The 16,178-nt window shown below is 33.8% G+C and overlaps 1 protein-coding gene across 1 annotated transcript in view; it reads right to left on the reverse strand.

The window, feature by feature from the left end:
* The window catches only part of LRP1B (LDL receptor related protein 1B), a 1,678,044-nt gene that overhangs the window by 676,357 nt on the left and 985,509 nt on the right, over positions 1-16,178 (reverse strand). Inside the window, exons 28-29 of the mRNA XM_065928990.1 lie at positions 4,846-4,977; positions 3,332-3,559 (exon numbers count right to left, since the gene is read on the reverse strand). Coding sequence (XP_065785062.1) covers positions 3,332-3,559; positions 4,846-4,977 — 360 coding nt within the window. The remainder of the gene's footprint in view (positions 1-3,331; positions 3,560-4,845; positions 4,978-16,178) is intronic.

Consider the following 16,178-nt stretch of genomic DNA (forward strand, 5'->3'; position numbering starts at 1 on the left):
CCAAGGAGTGACTCAAGTATAAGAATTAACTGCCACCAGAAGGTAGGGATACAGGTAACTAGAAACTCTTTTGCCAAGAATTGTTAATGATTTCTTTTTGAAGAATAAAATTACACCTTGGTTACTATTAAATATATATATTAATTTATATTAAAAACAAATAATGAATACAATGAATGTGCCTATAGTCATATATTAGTGTTTATCTGTTGATGAATTTATCTGCTATCTGTTATCTGCTACAACTGACTGTAACAAAGAGCTCACGTGGGTAATACATACATTAAGAATAGCTTAGTGTTTCAGGATATGGAGAATGACAAGGCAGGCAAACTATTTCTAATACCCTTCATAAAAACTTGATCCAAAGAGCCTCAGTGTTTTCATCAGAAGATGGTCTAACTGGAAGAAAAATGGGGACTGCTTGGGGCAATGGATAGATGGGGTCCTGATTTTTGAAGGTGGTTTGACATTAGACTTGGGCTGAGAAAGGTAAGAAGAATGTTTCAAGAAAAATTCCAGTAGACGAAGGCTAATGAAGTGAGAAAACAGAGGGCAACAGTATAAGAGGTAAGAGAAAGGCCAAAATTTCATTTGCATGGAATCAGGAATTTAAAAGATGAAAGGATAAAATAAAGTACAATCACTGGCAGGATTTGAATACTTTGATGAGTTAAGAAGTTGAACTACCAAAATGTTATCTAAAGATTCTCTTCTTATGGAAGGACATATCAGTCCCCAACAAAGTTTCATTCTTGAATAAAGGGAAAGGCAATGTTGTTCACCTTTTCGGGTTGTCCTTGACGATGCCTATTCCTCAATTTTCACATTCAATTATTTCAAGTATTTACTTTTTGTAATCTCAAAAACATAAAAATAAACAATTTATCCCACATAGGCTGGTATGATTTGGTTCTGATTATTATTTTATTTTTTTTATATCCATCAACTTGTATAACTCCCTCTTCTGTACTTCATACTATTCAGTCTGTTCTGGTCCTCCTTCAATTTCTTATCATATAGAACATATTCCAATATTTTACAAAATGATTGAATTAATAATAATTGTTCCTAATGTGTATGTCTATTATTAGTAAGAAAATATTATTGCTCAATTTGTGGTTAATAATTGTAGAGTCTGCTAAATGGAGATAATTGTGATTTTCTCAAAGATAAACTAACCAAATTGCTATTAGCTATCAATTTATATTTAGAGACAGAAAATTGTTCCCCAATTTTTTTTTTTTGAGGTAAAAATATCTTTACTTTTTACAATTCATAGAGCCTTTGGAAAGTAGTTAACATTCATGATAAAATATGTGAACAATTTTCTATTAGATTTTGATGAACTTGTGAGAAGACCACTGAGCTATCAGTCAGCTAATCAGTAAATAATTATTTTTTTCCTTTGCTCCTATGAAAAGTCCTGAAAAAAAAAAAAGAAATCTTTCCATTAGCTTTTTTCTCTTCTCTTATAGAACATTTGAAATAAATATTTGAACAAGCTTATAACCAATTCATTCAAGTTTCATTAACAGCATTAACTTGAGATGGGTAAAGAGCTAGCATAAATACAAGAGTACTTGAGTGCTCAAATACTCAGATATACTAGTGGTACTCAAACCAGCCTTCCCTTAGTATGTATGGGAACTGTTAAGAAACAGTGTAAATTTAAAACCTGCACTTTTATTGCTTTCATTAAGAAGTTAATCATTGCTCAAATGACATCTGATTTAAAATTTTCAGTATTTTTCAAGGCAGAGGAGTTTGATATTTCTGTTTGAGTCACTGATTATGCCTTTCTCCATGCATGCATGTGTGCTCAGTTGTGACTAACTCTTTGCAATCCTGTGGACTATAGCTGCCAGGCTCCTCTGTCCATGGGATTTTCCAGGCAAGAATACTGGAGAGGGCTGACATTTCCTTCTCCAGAGGACCCTCCTAACCTAGGGATTAAACCCCATCTCAAAGTCTTCTGCAATGGCATTCCTGTGTGGCTGTTTACCACTCAGCCCCCTGGGAATGCCTTCCTCCGCCTTCCTTCAAATCACTCTATCATGCTGCAAGGAGGGAAATTAGTTAGTTCAGTCTCAGTTGCTCAGTCATTCCAACTCTGTGACCCCATGGGCTTCAGCACGTCAGGCCTCCCTGTCCATCACCAACTTCCAGAGTTTCCTCAAACTCATGTCCATTGAGTCAGTGATGCCATCCAACCATCTCATCCTCTGTCATCCCCTTCTCCTCCTGCCTTCAATCTTTCCCAGCATCAGGGTCTTTTCTAGTGTCAGTTCGCATCAGGTGGCCAAAGTATTGGTTCTTCAGTTTCAGCATCAGTCCTTCCAAAGAATATTCAGAACTGATTTCCCTTAGGATGGACTGGTTGGATCTCCTTGTGGTCCAAGGCATTCTGAAGAATCTTCTCTAACACCACAGTTCAAAAGCAGCAATTCTTCAGTGCTCAGATTTCTTTATAGTCCAACTCTCACATCCATACATGACTACTGGAAAAAACATAGCTTTGACTAGACGGAACTTTGTTGGTAAATTAACATCTTTGCAAGGACCATGAGACTGAAGAAAAAGTGTGTATTGTTTGATTCTGCAAGTCATGGCAAATAGCAGGTACTCAACTAAAATTCACTCAATAAAACAATAACTGACCCAGAAATCGCATTATACCAAAATTAGAGCAAAAATGAGGATAATTCATGCTAAATATTCAGAGTTCAACCACTGCATTTATATGTATGTCTCATTTCAGCTATATTTTCTACTTTTGGAAAATGTACTCTTTTCTCTTTTTAAGATTTTTAAATTAAAAAAATAATTAAAGGTTGTTGATTCAACAACATTACTAAAAACTATGATTCAACCTGCTGGGTCAGGGGGAGGATAGGAATAAGTTTTCTCTTTTATTTGTTTAGTCTAGTTCTATACAAAATAGATGCATAAGGAAGTTGATAATAAGCTTGAATCAGAGCGAACAGTCTCTACCAATATCCTATATTCTTTTTGGCAAATACAACTACACCCCCAACAGCCAAAAGAAGTCTTCAATTCTGTTTACTTAGAAATCGGTTAATTTTAAATCCATTCTGAATTTGTTTCTTCTTGCTAAACTAAATTTCTAGTTATCAGATGACTATATTCAACATAATTAGAGCATTCAACAATTGTTAGAATACAGCTTGTTATTAAATCATTGAATAATCAATTCCAAGTTTCAATTAACAACATAGAATTGGATAATAGAAAAAGAATACAAAAGAGACATAATTATTACAGGTTAAATGACAAACATTTTTAAAGTTGTATAGTAGAAATCTTTTACCTCTTGAAATAACAGTTTCTAATCCAGTTCCATTAATAAAAGCCCGTTTGATGGTTTGTGTCTTAATGTCTGTCCAGTATAGTCGTTCTTCAGAAGCATCAAAGTCTATCACAGTAACATCATCAATATCAGGGACTGTAAAGGCCGTGATAAAGTTAAAATATGGATTATCAATATCCACCCCTCTGATTTCAGAACGTCGTGCATATAGAAGAAATTTCTTCATTTCTAGAAATGAAACAGAAATGTATTTTTCTTTATAAGCTTGGCAAGTTTGAATAGGCCTAGAAATTCTAAACATTTGTTGATGATTTAATAGATTTTTAGCATATGAAAAACATGACCAAGATTTGATAAAAATATGAAAAATAAGTTAAAATCCTTAAGTCATTTTTCTTAACGCAAAGAAATTATCAGTAATTGATCTGATCTTAGAATTTCAAGCAAACTCGTTAAAAGACATGAACTTCACAAATCTCAAACACCCACATTTGTCTTTGTTTATAATCATAAAAATATTGCAGTGTAGTAGATGCTTTTTGAAGGAATCGAAGAACATTTTTCTCTATGTGATCTTTGAATAAGATGAGGTTGAGCATTGCTTTTACAAATCATGCTCATGTTTTCCATAACAAAATTTGGCTAATGTTAAAGCATAACATACTGTACATGTTTGTGAATCTGTAGTAACTAACATTGTGAGGCATTCTATTGTTTTTACTTAAATAGGCAACTTTCTTGCACCAAGTTTGTGAAATATTGGTAGATTTAATAGAAAGAGGTGTCACAGATATTCTATTCTCTTGTTTTTTCCTTTGGGGTTATTGTTGATATTTGAAATATGTTATTATTGTGAAAAATTATTTAAAGCCAAGGGTACCTAAATTCCTGAGTTAAAATTTGATGAATACATTTTTATTGGCTCTTCAAAGTAGTTGGTTTGCAAATCGACAAAAATGACTAATAAAACAAAACAGTCTGATTTTCATTCACAAATTTTAGTATCAATTTGTGGTTTAAATAGGCTGTTAAAAGTTTTTTTTACAAATCTTTCCAAATTATATATTTTCCTTCATATTTTCTCCCTTCAAATTGATAATCCCCTATAAAATGATGCTGAAGTAACTTTAGGAGAGCAGGAGGAGATTAAAGCTGTTAAGTACATCTTTGTTATGTGGGTTACCTACATCATCATTTTTTGATAATGCACTTTCACTTGCAAATCTCCCTGTTCTGTAGAGATAAACTCTGCTAACACACCAAATAAGAAAGTGGCAGGAAAAAAAGTGAATAAGATAACAAGCAGCAAAGTGCAGCCTATCACATGTTTAAAGAATTTGTCAGTGTCTCCCAAAGTAGATGACTCATCAATTGAGTGAAAATAGCACCACCTCAAATGCTGGTTTTTAAGGACATTAAAAACCTCTCCTGCTTTACTGTGAGGAAAATCCAAATGCTAATACAATCTGAGAGGATTCACTTTGGAGTTTCTGTAAGATCTGGGAGAAATTTACCATAGCAAGTCTTCTTGTTGGAGGAAAGCTTCATCAAGTGGGGGCACGCACAGGCAGCACTCCTGTTATGATTGATCAGACACATGTGCGAGCAGGGGCCTCTGCCATCATTAGCTGCACAGGGATTGGGAGCTGTAATTACACAGTGAAATATTAACAGTGAAGAAGGAAGAACACGTTAGGGGGCCTCCGAGGGTGACAAGGGTTATTCACTTAATGATTCAAAGTGAAGTTCCCTAGATAGCACACATTACTCAAGTGATTAATATAACAATAATGACAATCATACACAGCTATTACATTAATAAAAACATTTTCCCTCATCAAAGATAACAACTAAGATAACTCCCTCAAGTTCCTCTAGGATGAATGATATTCATTCTATTGCCTTAGAAGCAAAAGGTTTTTTTAAAGTATTTAGTCTGAGAAACAATCAGGAATAGCTATTAAATTTTATATAAATTAAACTCGTAGATGATCATGCAGGTGTCAGGAGTTCCAATTGAGAAACTGCTGTTACATATACTGTGTATCCTTTCAGGCCATTTCTTTTTCAAATCAGAGGCCTATATGAATAAAAATTTCATCTTCCTTTATTATAAAGATGTCTTTTTTTGCTGTATTAACTTATTCCATGGCTAAATATTGCTACATACTCATATTTACTATATTCCATCATATACAAAACTTGATATCTCAAATTTAAAATGGAATATTAAATTTTGTGTTTGATCTATTCTCTCATTCTTTTGTGTTTATTATTTTGTCATTGTTAGGTAGTTAGAATAAGAAAAAGGAGTCCAGAATGGCAGTGGCTAAAAGACAAGGAAGGGAAAAGCCTGTGATAATAGAACAAAGGAAGGTCCGAGGACTGGAGTGAGGACCTCAGGTAGAACAAACAGCACTCCTGGCTAGCCCAGTTTGTATAGGGCAGGCCCAGGGGGAGGAGAAAAAATCATATAAAAAGAGGAGCCAAAGGACTGAAGGTTTCTCTCTCTTCTCTTCGAGTCTTTTGGGTCGTCATGCCCTCATACCTCGAGGATGTATTTTCCTTTATTTTCTAAATAAAACTGAGTTGTAACATGGAGCTATAACACTGATCCATCTGAGAGCTCTAATGCTGGTCCGTCACTTCAAATTTTTGTTGTGATGAGACAGAACTAAGGAAATACACACTCCCCAGACATCATCATATCTTTTGGATAAGATTTTAATCTCAATTGATCCAATGTTCTCTTAAATATTATTTTTATAAAGCCTATCTAGTAGGACAAATTTTATAGAACTATGCTGGTCAACTGAAAAGAATTATACCTTCTGATTTCAGCAGCAATACTTTAGTCTTCAACTAACAATATTTTCCTAACAAATGGATCTATTGTTCAGAGTAGCAGTATCAGTCTTATAGACTTTTAAACCACAAAGAATAAAAATCAATAGGCTATAATAAGAATTTAGAGGTTAGAGAAATTAACTGAATTTAATAAACGCTCAAGGTGGCCTTTGGCAGTCTTCAGGACTCTCCCCATAAGATAACAAAAATGATCCATGTCTATGCATTTGATTTAAAAAATAAAAACAAAAAAGAAAATGAAAGACTCAGAAATATCTTCCCAGAAATATCTTCCAAATAAATTAAGGACAAACATTATTAGAAAAGAGCGGAAACTAAAATTGAGAGATTCTTTATGAGTCTGTCTGTCACATGGTACGCATACCTACTAAGTTGCTCAGTCATGTTCGACTCTTTGCAACGGTAAGGACTGTAGCCCCCCAGGCCCCTCTGTCAGTGGGATTCTCCAGGCAGAATACTGGAGTGGGTTGCCATGCCCTTCTCCAGGGGATCTTTCTGACCCAGGGATGGAACCTGTGTCTCCTGCGGCTCCTGTATTGCAAGCAGATTCTTTACCACTGAGCCAGTGCGGAAGCCCAGCACAAGGTATAAATGCTGCATATTCTGCTTTCTTTCCTTTTAACTTCATCTATTATAATTGGCTCAGATGGTAAAGAATCTGTAATGTAGGAGACCCAGGTTCAAACTCTGGGACAGGAAGATCCCCTGGAGAAGCAAATGGCAACCCACTCTAGTATTCTTGTCTGGAGAATCCCAGGGACAGAAGAACCTGGTGGCCTACAGTTCACGAGGTCAGAGAGGGCTGCGTGATGAAGTAACAACACTACAGTGGGTGTCTTTAAGGAACTAAAGGTTAGAAAAGCAAGAGGTCAGATGGGAAGATTGTTAAGGAGCAAAGATGTTACCAAAAAGGAAATGAAATAAAGAGGCACTGTTGAACTGTTAATCTAGAATAGGGTTACCCAGTTACTGGTACATAGGGAAAAAAAAAAAGAAACCCTCAAAGTTTTAAATTCTTGAAAAAAAGAAGAGGATGGGGAAGAAAGGGGATAAAGAAAAAAAATAAAGAGGAGTAGAGGGAGGAAAAGGAAGAAGGAGATATTTGTTTAAACACACTGACATGGAAAATGCTATTCCTCTCAAAGAAATTAAAAGCAAAATTCATGACAACTCAATAACAAATACTTGGATTTCACTTTAAACATCATTATCTTTAGCCTGGACTCATATTAACTTTTCTCAATATCCTATAATTGTGATAAAAAGCTTTCTAAAATCAACAATAACATATTAAATTTATATATATACACTAAAGTAAATAAATACACTTTGTAGCCCAATATCTGTATTAATGATAACACTGTAAGGTAATATTAACAAAATTTTGTGCTTCATGGTGAGGAAAAATCCACAAAGCTTTCTTTCAATTTTTATCTTTTCTCACTTTGAAATAATGGAATTAAATCTTTTTGATGTTGTTTCTAACCATACATTTAAATAGATACCTACTCTAATTACCAAATTAAGGAATTTGGTTTTCATACTCACATCTTAGTATAAAGCAAGGATCAGCAAATATGGATCTTGGAGCCTTATCTGGTTCACTGTCTATTTTTATGAATAAAGTTTTATTGGACCATAGTCATGCTCATTAATTTACATGTTATTCACATGACTTTCTCACTATAATAGCAGAGTTGAACAGTTTCAGCAGGGACCACTTGGTATAAAAAGCCCTAAAATACATTTTCTGACTCTTTACAGACAATACCTGATACAAAGTTACTATTTTATAAGAAATACTATTGCAATATCCAATATTAATATGAAGATTGCAAACGCCTACAAAACCAAAGCTACCCCATGTATTGTATCCAGGAGATGGGAAAAACTGACCAGTCAATGGGATGCTATAGAGAATATTAACAGATGAAATCCAAACACAGATGTGCTACATGGGTTCATTGATAATTCTTATTATCAAAACTCAAGGTGACCAAAGACCTTTAAACATATGTAACATCCCTCTTATATTTACTCATTGAATACATATTTATGAATCACCTCATATTCTGCCTAGTTTTAAAAAGCTGTGTATAACAGAAGATAAGAGATAGTGCTTGCATCAAAGAGTTTAAGAGTCTGTACTCTTACCCCATACACCATTCTCTCCAAATCTATGGTCACTGGCTCAATTTAGGTTCTTTGCATCTCTTGCTTGGATTGCTGTTCTAACTTCCTAAATAATCTCTTAATTTTCAGTCTCTCCTCATTGCCTATGGTAATTTTCTAAAATACAGACTTGCTCTATAGTTCCTTTGCTTAAAAATCTTGGATAGTTTCTCTACTTTAGATAAGTCTTCCTCACAAAGACGCACATTTTATCTGCTACCATTTCCTCCAAGGTTTATTAACAGTAGCCAGATGGGCTTGCTCAGTTGCTCAGTCATGTCCAACTCTTTGCGACCCATGGACTATATTACACTAGGCTTCTCTTTTCATGGGATTCTCCAGGCAAGAATACTGGAGCGGGTTGTCATTTCCTCCTCCAGATCTCCTAGACCCAGGGATTGAACTCACATTTCTTGTGTCTCTTACATTGTTAGGCGGATTCTTTACCACTGTGCCACCTGGAAGCCCTCCAGATTGATTTACCTGCTGTTTTTTTACCTTTCTTTTTTTTTGTTTGTTTGTTTTTTAATCCTGATCCACTCTGTTTATTTTTATCAAAGATGTCATAAGTCTTCTAAATTCCCCAAATTTTAATTTCAAAGATTTTTTTTTTTACTTCTCTTTCACTACCATATTTAATTGTCAAGTATTATCAGACCTGCCTATTATGTGCCCTTTCTTTCCATTTTTACCTTTCCTCTTGCAATATAAGGTTATTTCCTCACTTTGGAGTAACTGCTATAACCATGTAACTAGTATTCTATGGTACTGTCAAAAGTATACTAATCTCTGTTTCAAAGATACCATCCTACCTTGTAGTTTCATCTACCATTTTCCTACTACATACACATTATGCACATGGTAAAAAGGACTCCAAATTGTTCCTTGAACATCTATAGCTTGTCTTTTTCTACTTCCACAGAAAGTATTTTCTTCCTGTAGAATTTCATTACCAACATCCTTACACTATTATTTCATGAATCAGCTGGAGTTATTTTTCTTTCACAAAATATTTTCTAATGAAACTAGCTAATGCTGATTTATTCCAACTCTAAATATTAGTTTCAGTTATCAATATAAAAGGCATTAGGCATTTATTATTTACTCTCTTATTTTCTAATTGTCTTTGACATGTATTTGCATATTTTTTTATCATTATACCCTGCTCTCTCTAGGTAAATCAGGGGTAGGGAAACTATTCTTTTTGTTTGTTTTTTTTCTATAAAAGGCCAAATTGCAAATATGTCCACCTTTGTAGCCCTTATGCCCTTTCTAGTAATTTTTCAACTTTGCTATTACAACAAAAAGCAGCCATGAAGCAATATGTGAATCAACACATATAGCTATGTTCAAATAAAATTTTATTTGCAAAATTTGCAGATGTCTAAAGTTAGTCTGAGAGTCTTAGTTTGTCAAATTCTGAGCCTTAGTTTGTCAAAGTCTATGCTGGCAGGAACTATGATTTATCAACATATATATATATATATATATTTTTTTTTTTCTCCTAAAATTTCCACCTGATTTATTACTGTTTTGGATTCATACACATGCTCATAAACATATGCATGTCTATGTTCTAACAGGGTGACAATCTAAAATTTTGAAAGTAAACTAAAAGACAGCTATAGATGAGCTATAGCCATAGCTTTAGGAGAGCTATAGATGAAAACATTAAATAATGCATAACTACAATACACTACTGAGAATGAAATGCTAATTATGCAATCATACAAGACTGATGTGTGCTCTGTAAAGAAGACAATATCATTAAGAAAATCTCATATTTCATGCAAAACTGTGTTTAATTGCAGTCCATTTTTCACCAGCAAAAAAAAATAAACACTTTAAACCCAATTACTTTATCTGTTAAGTTCAAATAAAACATACATAAATGTGGATGCAATATAAATATATATACAATATTTATTTACCTAACAATACTAAGCTTAAAGCAGAAGAATCTCAAGACCCAATGTTAGATAAGAGAAACATTTTTCTCTGTCTTGTGTAATCATTGTTGATAGAAATTAATACTCATCATGTTAATGAAATTTGTTTGTACAAAATAATTATTAACATAAAAAAATGCATATCTATTATAACTATATTTTAGTTATAATTTTCTGTTTGAAAATAATTTAGTTTTTTGAAATGAATTTAAGAAAGATCTTACTATTAAGCATTAGTTCCAAATCCTTTTCCCTTTGACAAATATCAACAAATTATAATTTTAGTATTTGATGTTGAAGAACTAGAGGAATCCCTTATTTAAAACACACACATATAATAAAATATGTGCAAGTACAAGATGTTCTTATTGCTTCAATTTACAAGTTTCTATCAATACCAGGTATGCGGGAATTACTTTCACCAAAACTCATATTTTACAGATTAATTTTATACTGTACTCTATTTTTATGAAGTAGAACAAAAAATCTAAAAATCTTATCTTCTATAGACAGCTCAAAGAGAAAAGATTTAAAAGCCACATATACTATTTCCATTTATTTGTGTACAGTTTTCTATAAAAAGAGTGAATTCAAACATGTAATATCATGCTACATTTATTGCTGAGCTATATCTTAAAATACCAATGAATTTTCAGATTTTCTAAGAGGTGCTATGCCTTTCTGACTTGCTATTTACTTTTACTTGCTGTATAATTTAAAAGAAGAAACATTTGTGCCAGAAAAATTTCTATGTTCACAATGATTTAATAATCACAAAGCTTTTGTCTAAAACAGTAGTTCTCAACCAATGGTAGTGGTGGTGAGGGGGGATTTTGTCCCCTCAGGAGCAATTAAGAATGTTTAGAGACATTTTTGAATGACATAACTGGGATTACCAACTGGCATTTTAGTGAGTAGAGGCCAAAGATGTTAATAAATGTCATATAATGCAAAAGAATGTTCCCCCTCCCAACTAAGAACTATCTACCTCCAAATATGAAAGGTACAGAGGTTGAGAAGTTTTGATCCTGGATTGGAACTCTGGACTCTGCATCTTAATGTATCTGAAAGAAGAGCTCATAAATACTTACACTTGTATTTCTGAGACAAGTACAGCAAACAACCAGTGTCAAGGAAGAAAGAATTTTATGATTTCTTTGATACTAATCTTTTCTACTGTTTCAAGAGAAACTATATTATAGCATAATTTTAAAATAGCAATTTGTAATGCAGCTATACTTACTACCTACCTATAAATTCATTAACAGTTTAGTTATTTGACATTTGTATTACATTTTGACAAAGAAATAATGCTAAAATGGAAATTAAGTTTTTCAGGTGAATCAACAAAACCCACTAATTCAAAATGTGATTTAAAGACACTACAGAAAGATTTACTGAAAAACTAAATTAGGTGCAGGTCTACATAACTAGTAGTGGGAGCAAAAGACTACCTGTTACAGGAAAGAGGTATAAGAGTAGAAATTGAGTTCCATTGTGATTTTTCATATCAACAGTTGGAATGACTTAGCAACATATTTTTGGTGTGTTTCAACTCTTATTTCTCCTCTTTATTGGCAATTTTGTCTCTCTCTTTTACTTGGCTCTCAGTATTGCACAGTGTTCTAATACCTCACAGAAACCTAACAAGTTTACTTAGATCTCAAAAATTTCTCTTTGCTTTGCTATCACCTGCCTTTCACTTTGCCTCAGTCAGAAATTTCATCCCTTCAAAGCTGCAGATATCAAAAAGTAAACGTGGAGGCATTTTAGCTGTTTCATATCAGATTTTCATTCTTAGAAATAGTATTTTAAACTAAGGTCCATTTCAAATTTTTTAGTATTTATCTATTTTTTAAGCTGTGTGATTCTATTTCATATTTTATTTTTTGGCCATAAGATGTAGTATGTAGGACCTTAGTTCCCTGACCAGGGATTGAACTTGTGCTGCCTGCATTGGAATCAAGGAGTCTAAACCAGTAGATCAAGGAAATCTCAATGTACATTAAAAAAAAAAAAACTTCTGTTGATAGTATATAAATATGTGAAAGAAAGAAATATCATAAAACAATGGAACATAGTATTTTTAACAGAATTAATAATATGTAGAATGGAAGGAATATGTATATGCAAGCAGAGACAGAGAGAGGAAAATGTTTTATATGTCAGGTCATTAGATCTTGATATAAAAAACTGTGGAAGTAAACAATTTAAGTAACCTGAAAATATTTGAAATTCACCTCCACCACACTGAAACCATACTTTTAAGAGTATTATATTTTTTTTAACTTTTTTTAATTGAAAATGTTGCTTGTAGTTAAATATACTAATAAGTCCAAGTGGAATCCCTCATTCTTCAAGTTTCAAAGGATACTTTGTTTCCTAAAGCAGCAAGAATATTACTAATATTCTTAGGGGCTTCCCTGTTGGCTCAGATGGTAAAGAATCTGTCTGCAATACAGGAGACCGGGTTTGATCCCTGGATTGGGAAAATCCCCTGGAGAAGGGAACGCTACACAATTCAGTACTCTTGCCTGAGGAACTCCCATGAACAGAGGAGTCTGGTGGGCTACAGATCAGGGGGTCGCAAAGAGTTGGACATACTGAGTGACTAACACACACACACACACACACACACACACACACACACACACACTATTCTTAGAAACTAGTTGCTTTTTTTTTTAATAGTATCAGCTAATTTTCTTGCAAATGTTGTCAAGAAAAGTTTCATTTTCTATAGACGTATTTTCCTGAAGCAACTGGAAGCCTTAAATCATTTCAGTGTTAAAACGACTCCCTGAGAAACAGCCTGGAGTTCACCTTGTATTGTCATAACATAGACGGCAAGTGAGATAAAAATTGATAGAAAAAATAAAAGTTCCAAAAATGGAATAATTTATTTTTATCACAATGAGCTAGAAAATGTGCTAAGTGTTTCTATAAGCATTATTCCCTTTATTCCTCTTACTGGCCATTTTTGTTCTTACACATAAATTACCCTCGCTTTATAGAAGTGTTAACTTAATTCTGAAAATGGTGAAAAGAAAAGAATACTTACAATCAAAAAAAAAAAAAAAGAATACTTACAATCATACAACTTTTAAGGAAGAAATACATTTTCAGATATCAGAGTGCAATCACTAACCATTATATATACTACCTTTCTAAATGAACTAAATCACTTAGATTCATTTATTTGGCCATTTAACAATTTATGGAGTAGATAATGGATACTGTTTTAAAATATGATTTTTTAAATATATATATATTTAATCTAATTGCTATAACAATGACAATGTCCTAAAATTCCATTCATTCTGTTTCTGGATTTTGATTTGATTTTCTAAGGGGTATTGTCATTTTGATTTGTTACACAAAACAATTTGTACATTTGTCAGTTGATAGGTGTTTCAAAAATAAAATTAAAAGGGACAGTTGAGTCCACACCAGTGTTTGAGGGTAAAATAAAGTGGACTCTGCAAAACAGTACTTTTGTTATCAACAGGTACTAAGTTCCCATTGAATTGAGGCCTTCTCAGAAGAAAAGATTCTTTAAGAAAAGAAAAACATTTTTTAATTGGTGAAAATCTAGTTAATAAAAATATTTTCAAAACTCTATATTTGAAGTGACAATCATATTCTTAAGCTATTTCAAGAAAAGATTCCAAGGCTTCCCTGGTGGTCCAATGACTAAAGAGTCCGCCTGCCAATGCAGGGGATGCAGGTTTGATCGCTGCTCCAGGAAGATCCCACATGCCACGGGCAACCAAGTCTTGTGCCACAGCTACTGAGCCCACGTGCTGCAACTGCTGAAGCCCATGACCCTAGAGCCCGTGCTCTGCAACAAGAGAAGTCTGCACACCACAACGAAGTGGAGTCTCTGTTTAGCGCAACTAGAGAAAGCCAGTGCAGATCAGCAAAGACCCAGCACAGCCAAAAACAAATACACAAGTAAATAAATAACTCTTTAAAAAAAATGATGCCAATCAGAGAAAGTGAGGAAAAAAATGTGAAACAATATTGAAAAACAAACACACACACAAAAATCCATAGTGTAATCTTTCTATATCCATGAAAAAACACAACCCCACTTCTAGGTGTTAAATCACGACTGAAGTTGTGATTAAGAAAACATCTTTATGGTGTCTGAATCAAAATGTAAGATTAGAAAGATTCTGAGCTCACCTCCTCCCGTGGACACACCAAAAGCTACATATAAAACAACTATCTCTGAGAATAGCTTGAAGTGAAACAGATTTTCTACAACTAAATATATAAAGAAAAGATGCCATCGAGACAGGGAGGATAGATAGAGACTCAGTCGAGTTAGAAGCTACACCCTGAGAGCAGAGATACACAAGCGGGAGGGTTATCCCAACTGCGTAGGTCTCTACTGAGCAGCCCAAACTCCAAACTGGGCTTCCCATCAAGAATACCTTCCCAGAATGTCTGGCTTTAAAACCAATGGGGCTTACTTCCAGAGCAGCCAAAGGGCTGTGAGAAGTGAGACCCACTCTGTTTGTGAACCGGTTGTCCACAAACTCAATAGTTCTGACTCCCAGTAGACAAGCAGTGCAGTTAGGCAAAATGAAGAGACAAAGAATAGCTTCCCAATGAAAGATCAACAAAAACATCAAAAAAAGAACTAAATGAAACAGAAACAAGCAGTTTATCAGATAAAGACTTCAAAATCATAGTCTTAAAGATGCTCACTAAACTTGGGAGAAGAATGGAATAGCTCAGGGTGTACTTCAACAAAGGGATAGAAAATATATATAAAAATATCAGAACAGAACAGAAGAAAACAACTGAAGAAAAAAATACATGATGGGGAATCAACAGCCAGTTAGAGAATGCAGGATATACCAGTGATCTGTAAGACAGCGTAGTGGAATTCACTTAAATAAAACAGCAAGAAGAAAAAGAAATACACACACACACATATATATTTGAGTATAGTTTAAGGGACCTACAGAACAACATCAGTCATATAAATTATCCCATTATAGGTCCCAGAAAAAGAAAAGAGAAAGAGAGAGAAAACCTATATGAAGAATAAATGGCTGAAAATATATAAAATATATTTTCCCTCCCTGATGGCACAGATGGTAAAGGATTTGCCTGCAATGCAGGAGACCTGGGTTCAATCCCTGGGTTTGGAAGATCCCCTGGAAAAAGGAATGGCAATCCACTCCACTATTCTTGCCTGGAGAATTTCATGGACTGAGGAGACTGGTGGGTTATAGTCCATGAGGTTGCAAAGAATCAAGCATGACTGAGTAAATAATACTTTCACTTTCATTATATTTTCCAGATATAATATATCTGGAAATATAAATGTCATTGTTGCAAAATATAACAGGGGATATAATCATAAATATTTTAATACCTTTGTATGGTGACAGATGACTATTAACCTTACCATGATGACCAACTTACAGTGTACTCTACAAATGCCAAAACACTATGTCATACCCCTAAAACTAACAATATAGTAAACTATATTTTTAAAAAACAAGTTTAGAAAAAACAAAAACTTTGGTCTGTGAGAGGGCATAGACAAGGGCAGCAAATCCACTGGATGGGAGAAGGTGTGCATACTAGAGAGGAAACTCACATTTTCTTCATATTTACAAACAATTTAATCTATAAGGTGGGGGAGGACCGTAAAACAAAGTAACTAAGAAAATTGTCTATCTACCTATCCATCCATCCATCCACCTATCCATCTGTCTTTCTATCTATTATTTACTTAACAACACTTACACTGTGCTTACTATTTGCCAGGTATCTGCTGTGCTTTTAAGAGACTAATGCATTTAACTTTGCAAGGATTCCAATTTATAGTTGAAACA

The sequence above is a fragment of the Muntiacus reevesi genome, chromosome 3, assembly GCF_963930625.1.
Source record: "Muntiacus reevesi chromosome 3, mMunRee1.1, whole genome shotgun sequence".
NCBI lineage: Eukaryota > Metazoa > Chordata > Mammalia > Artiodactyla > Cervidae > Muntiacus > Muntiacus reevesi.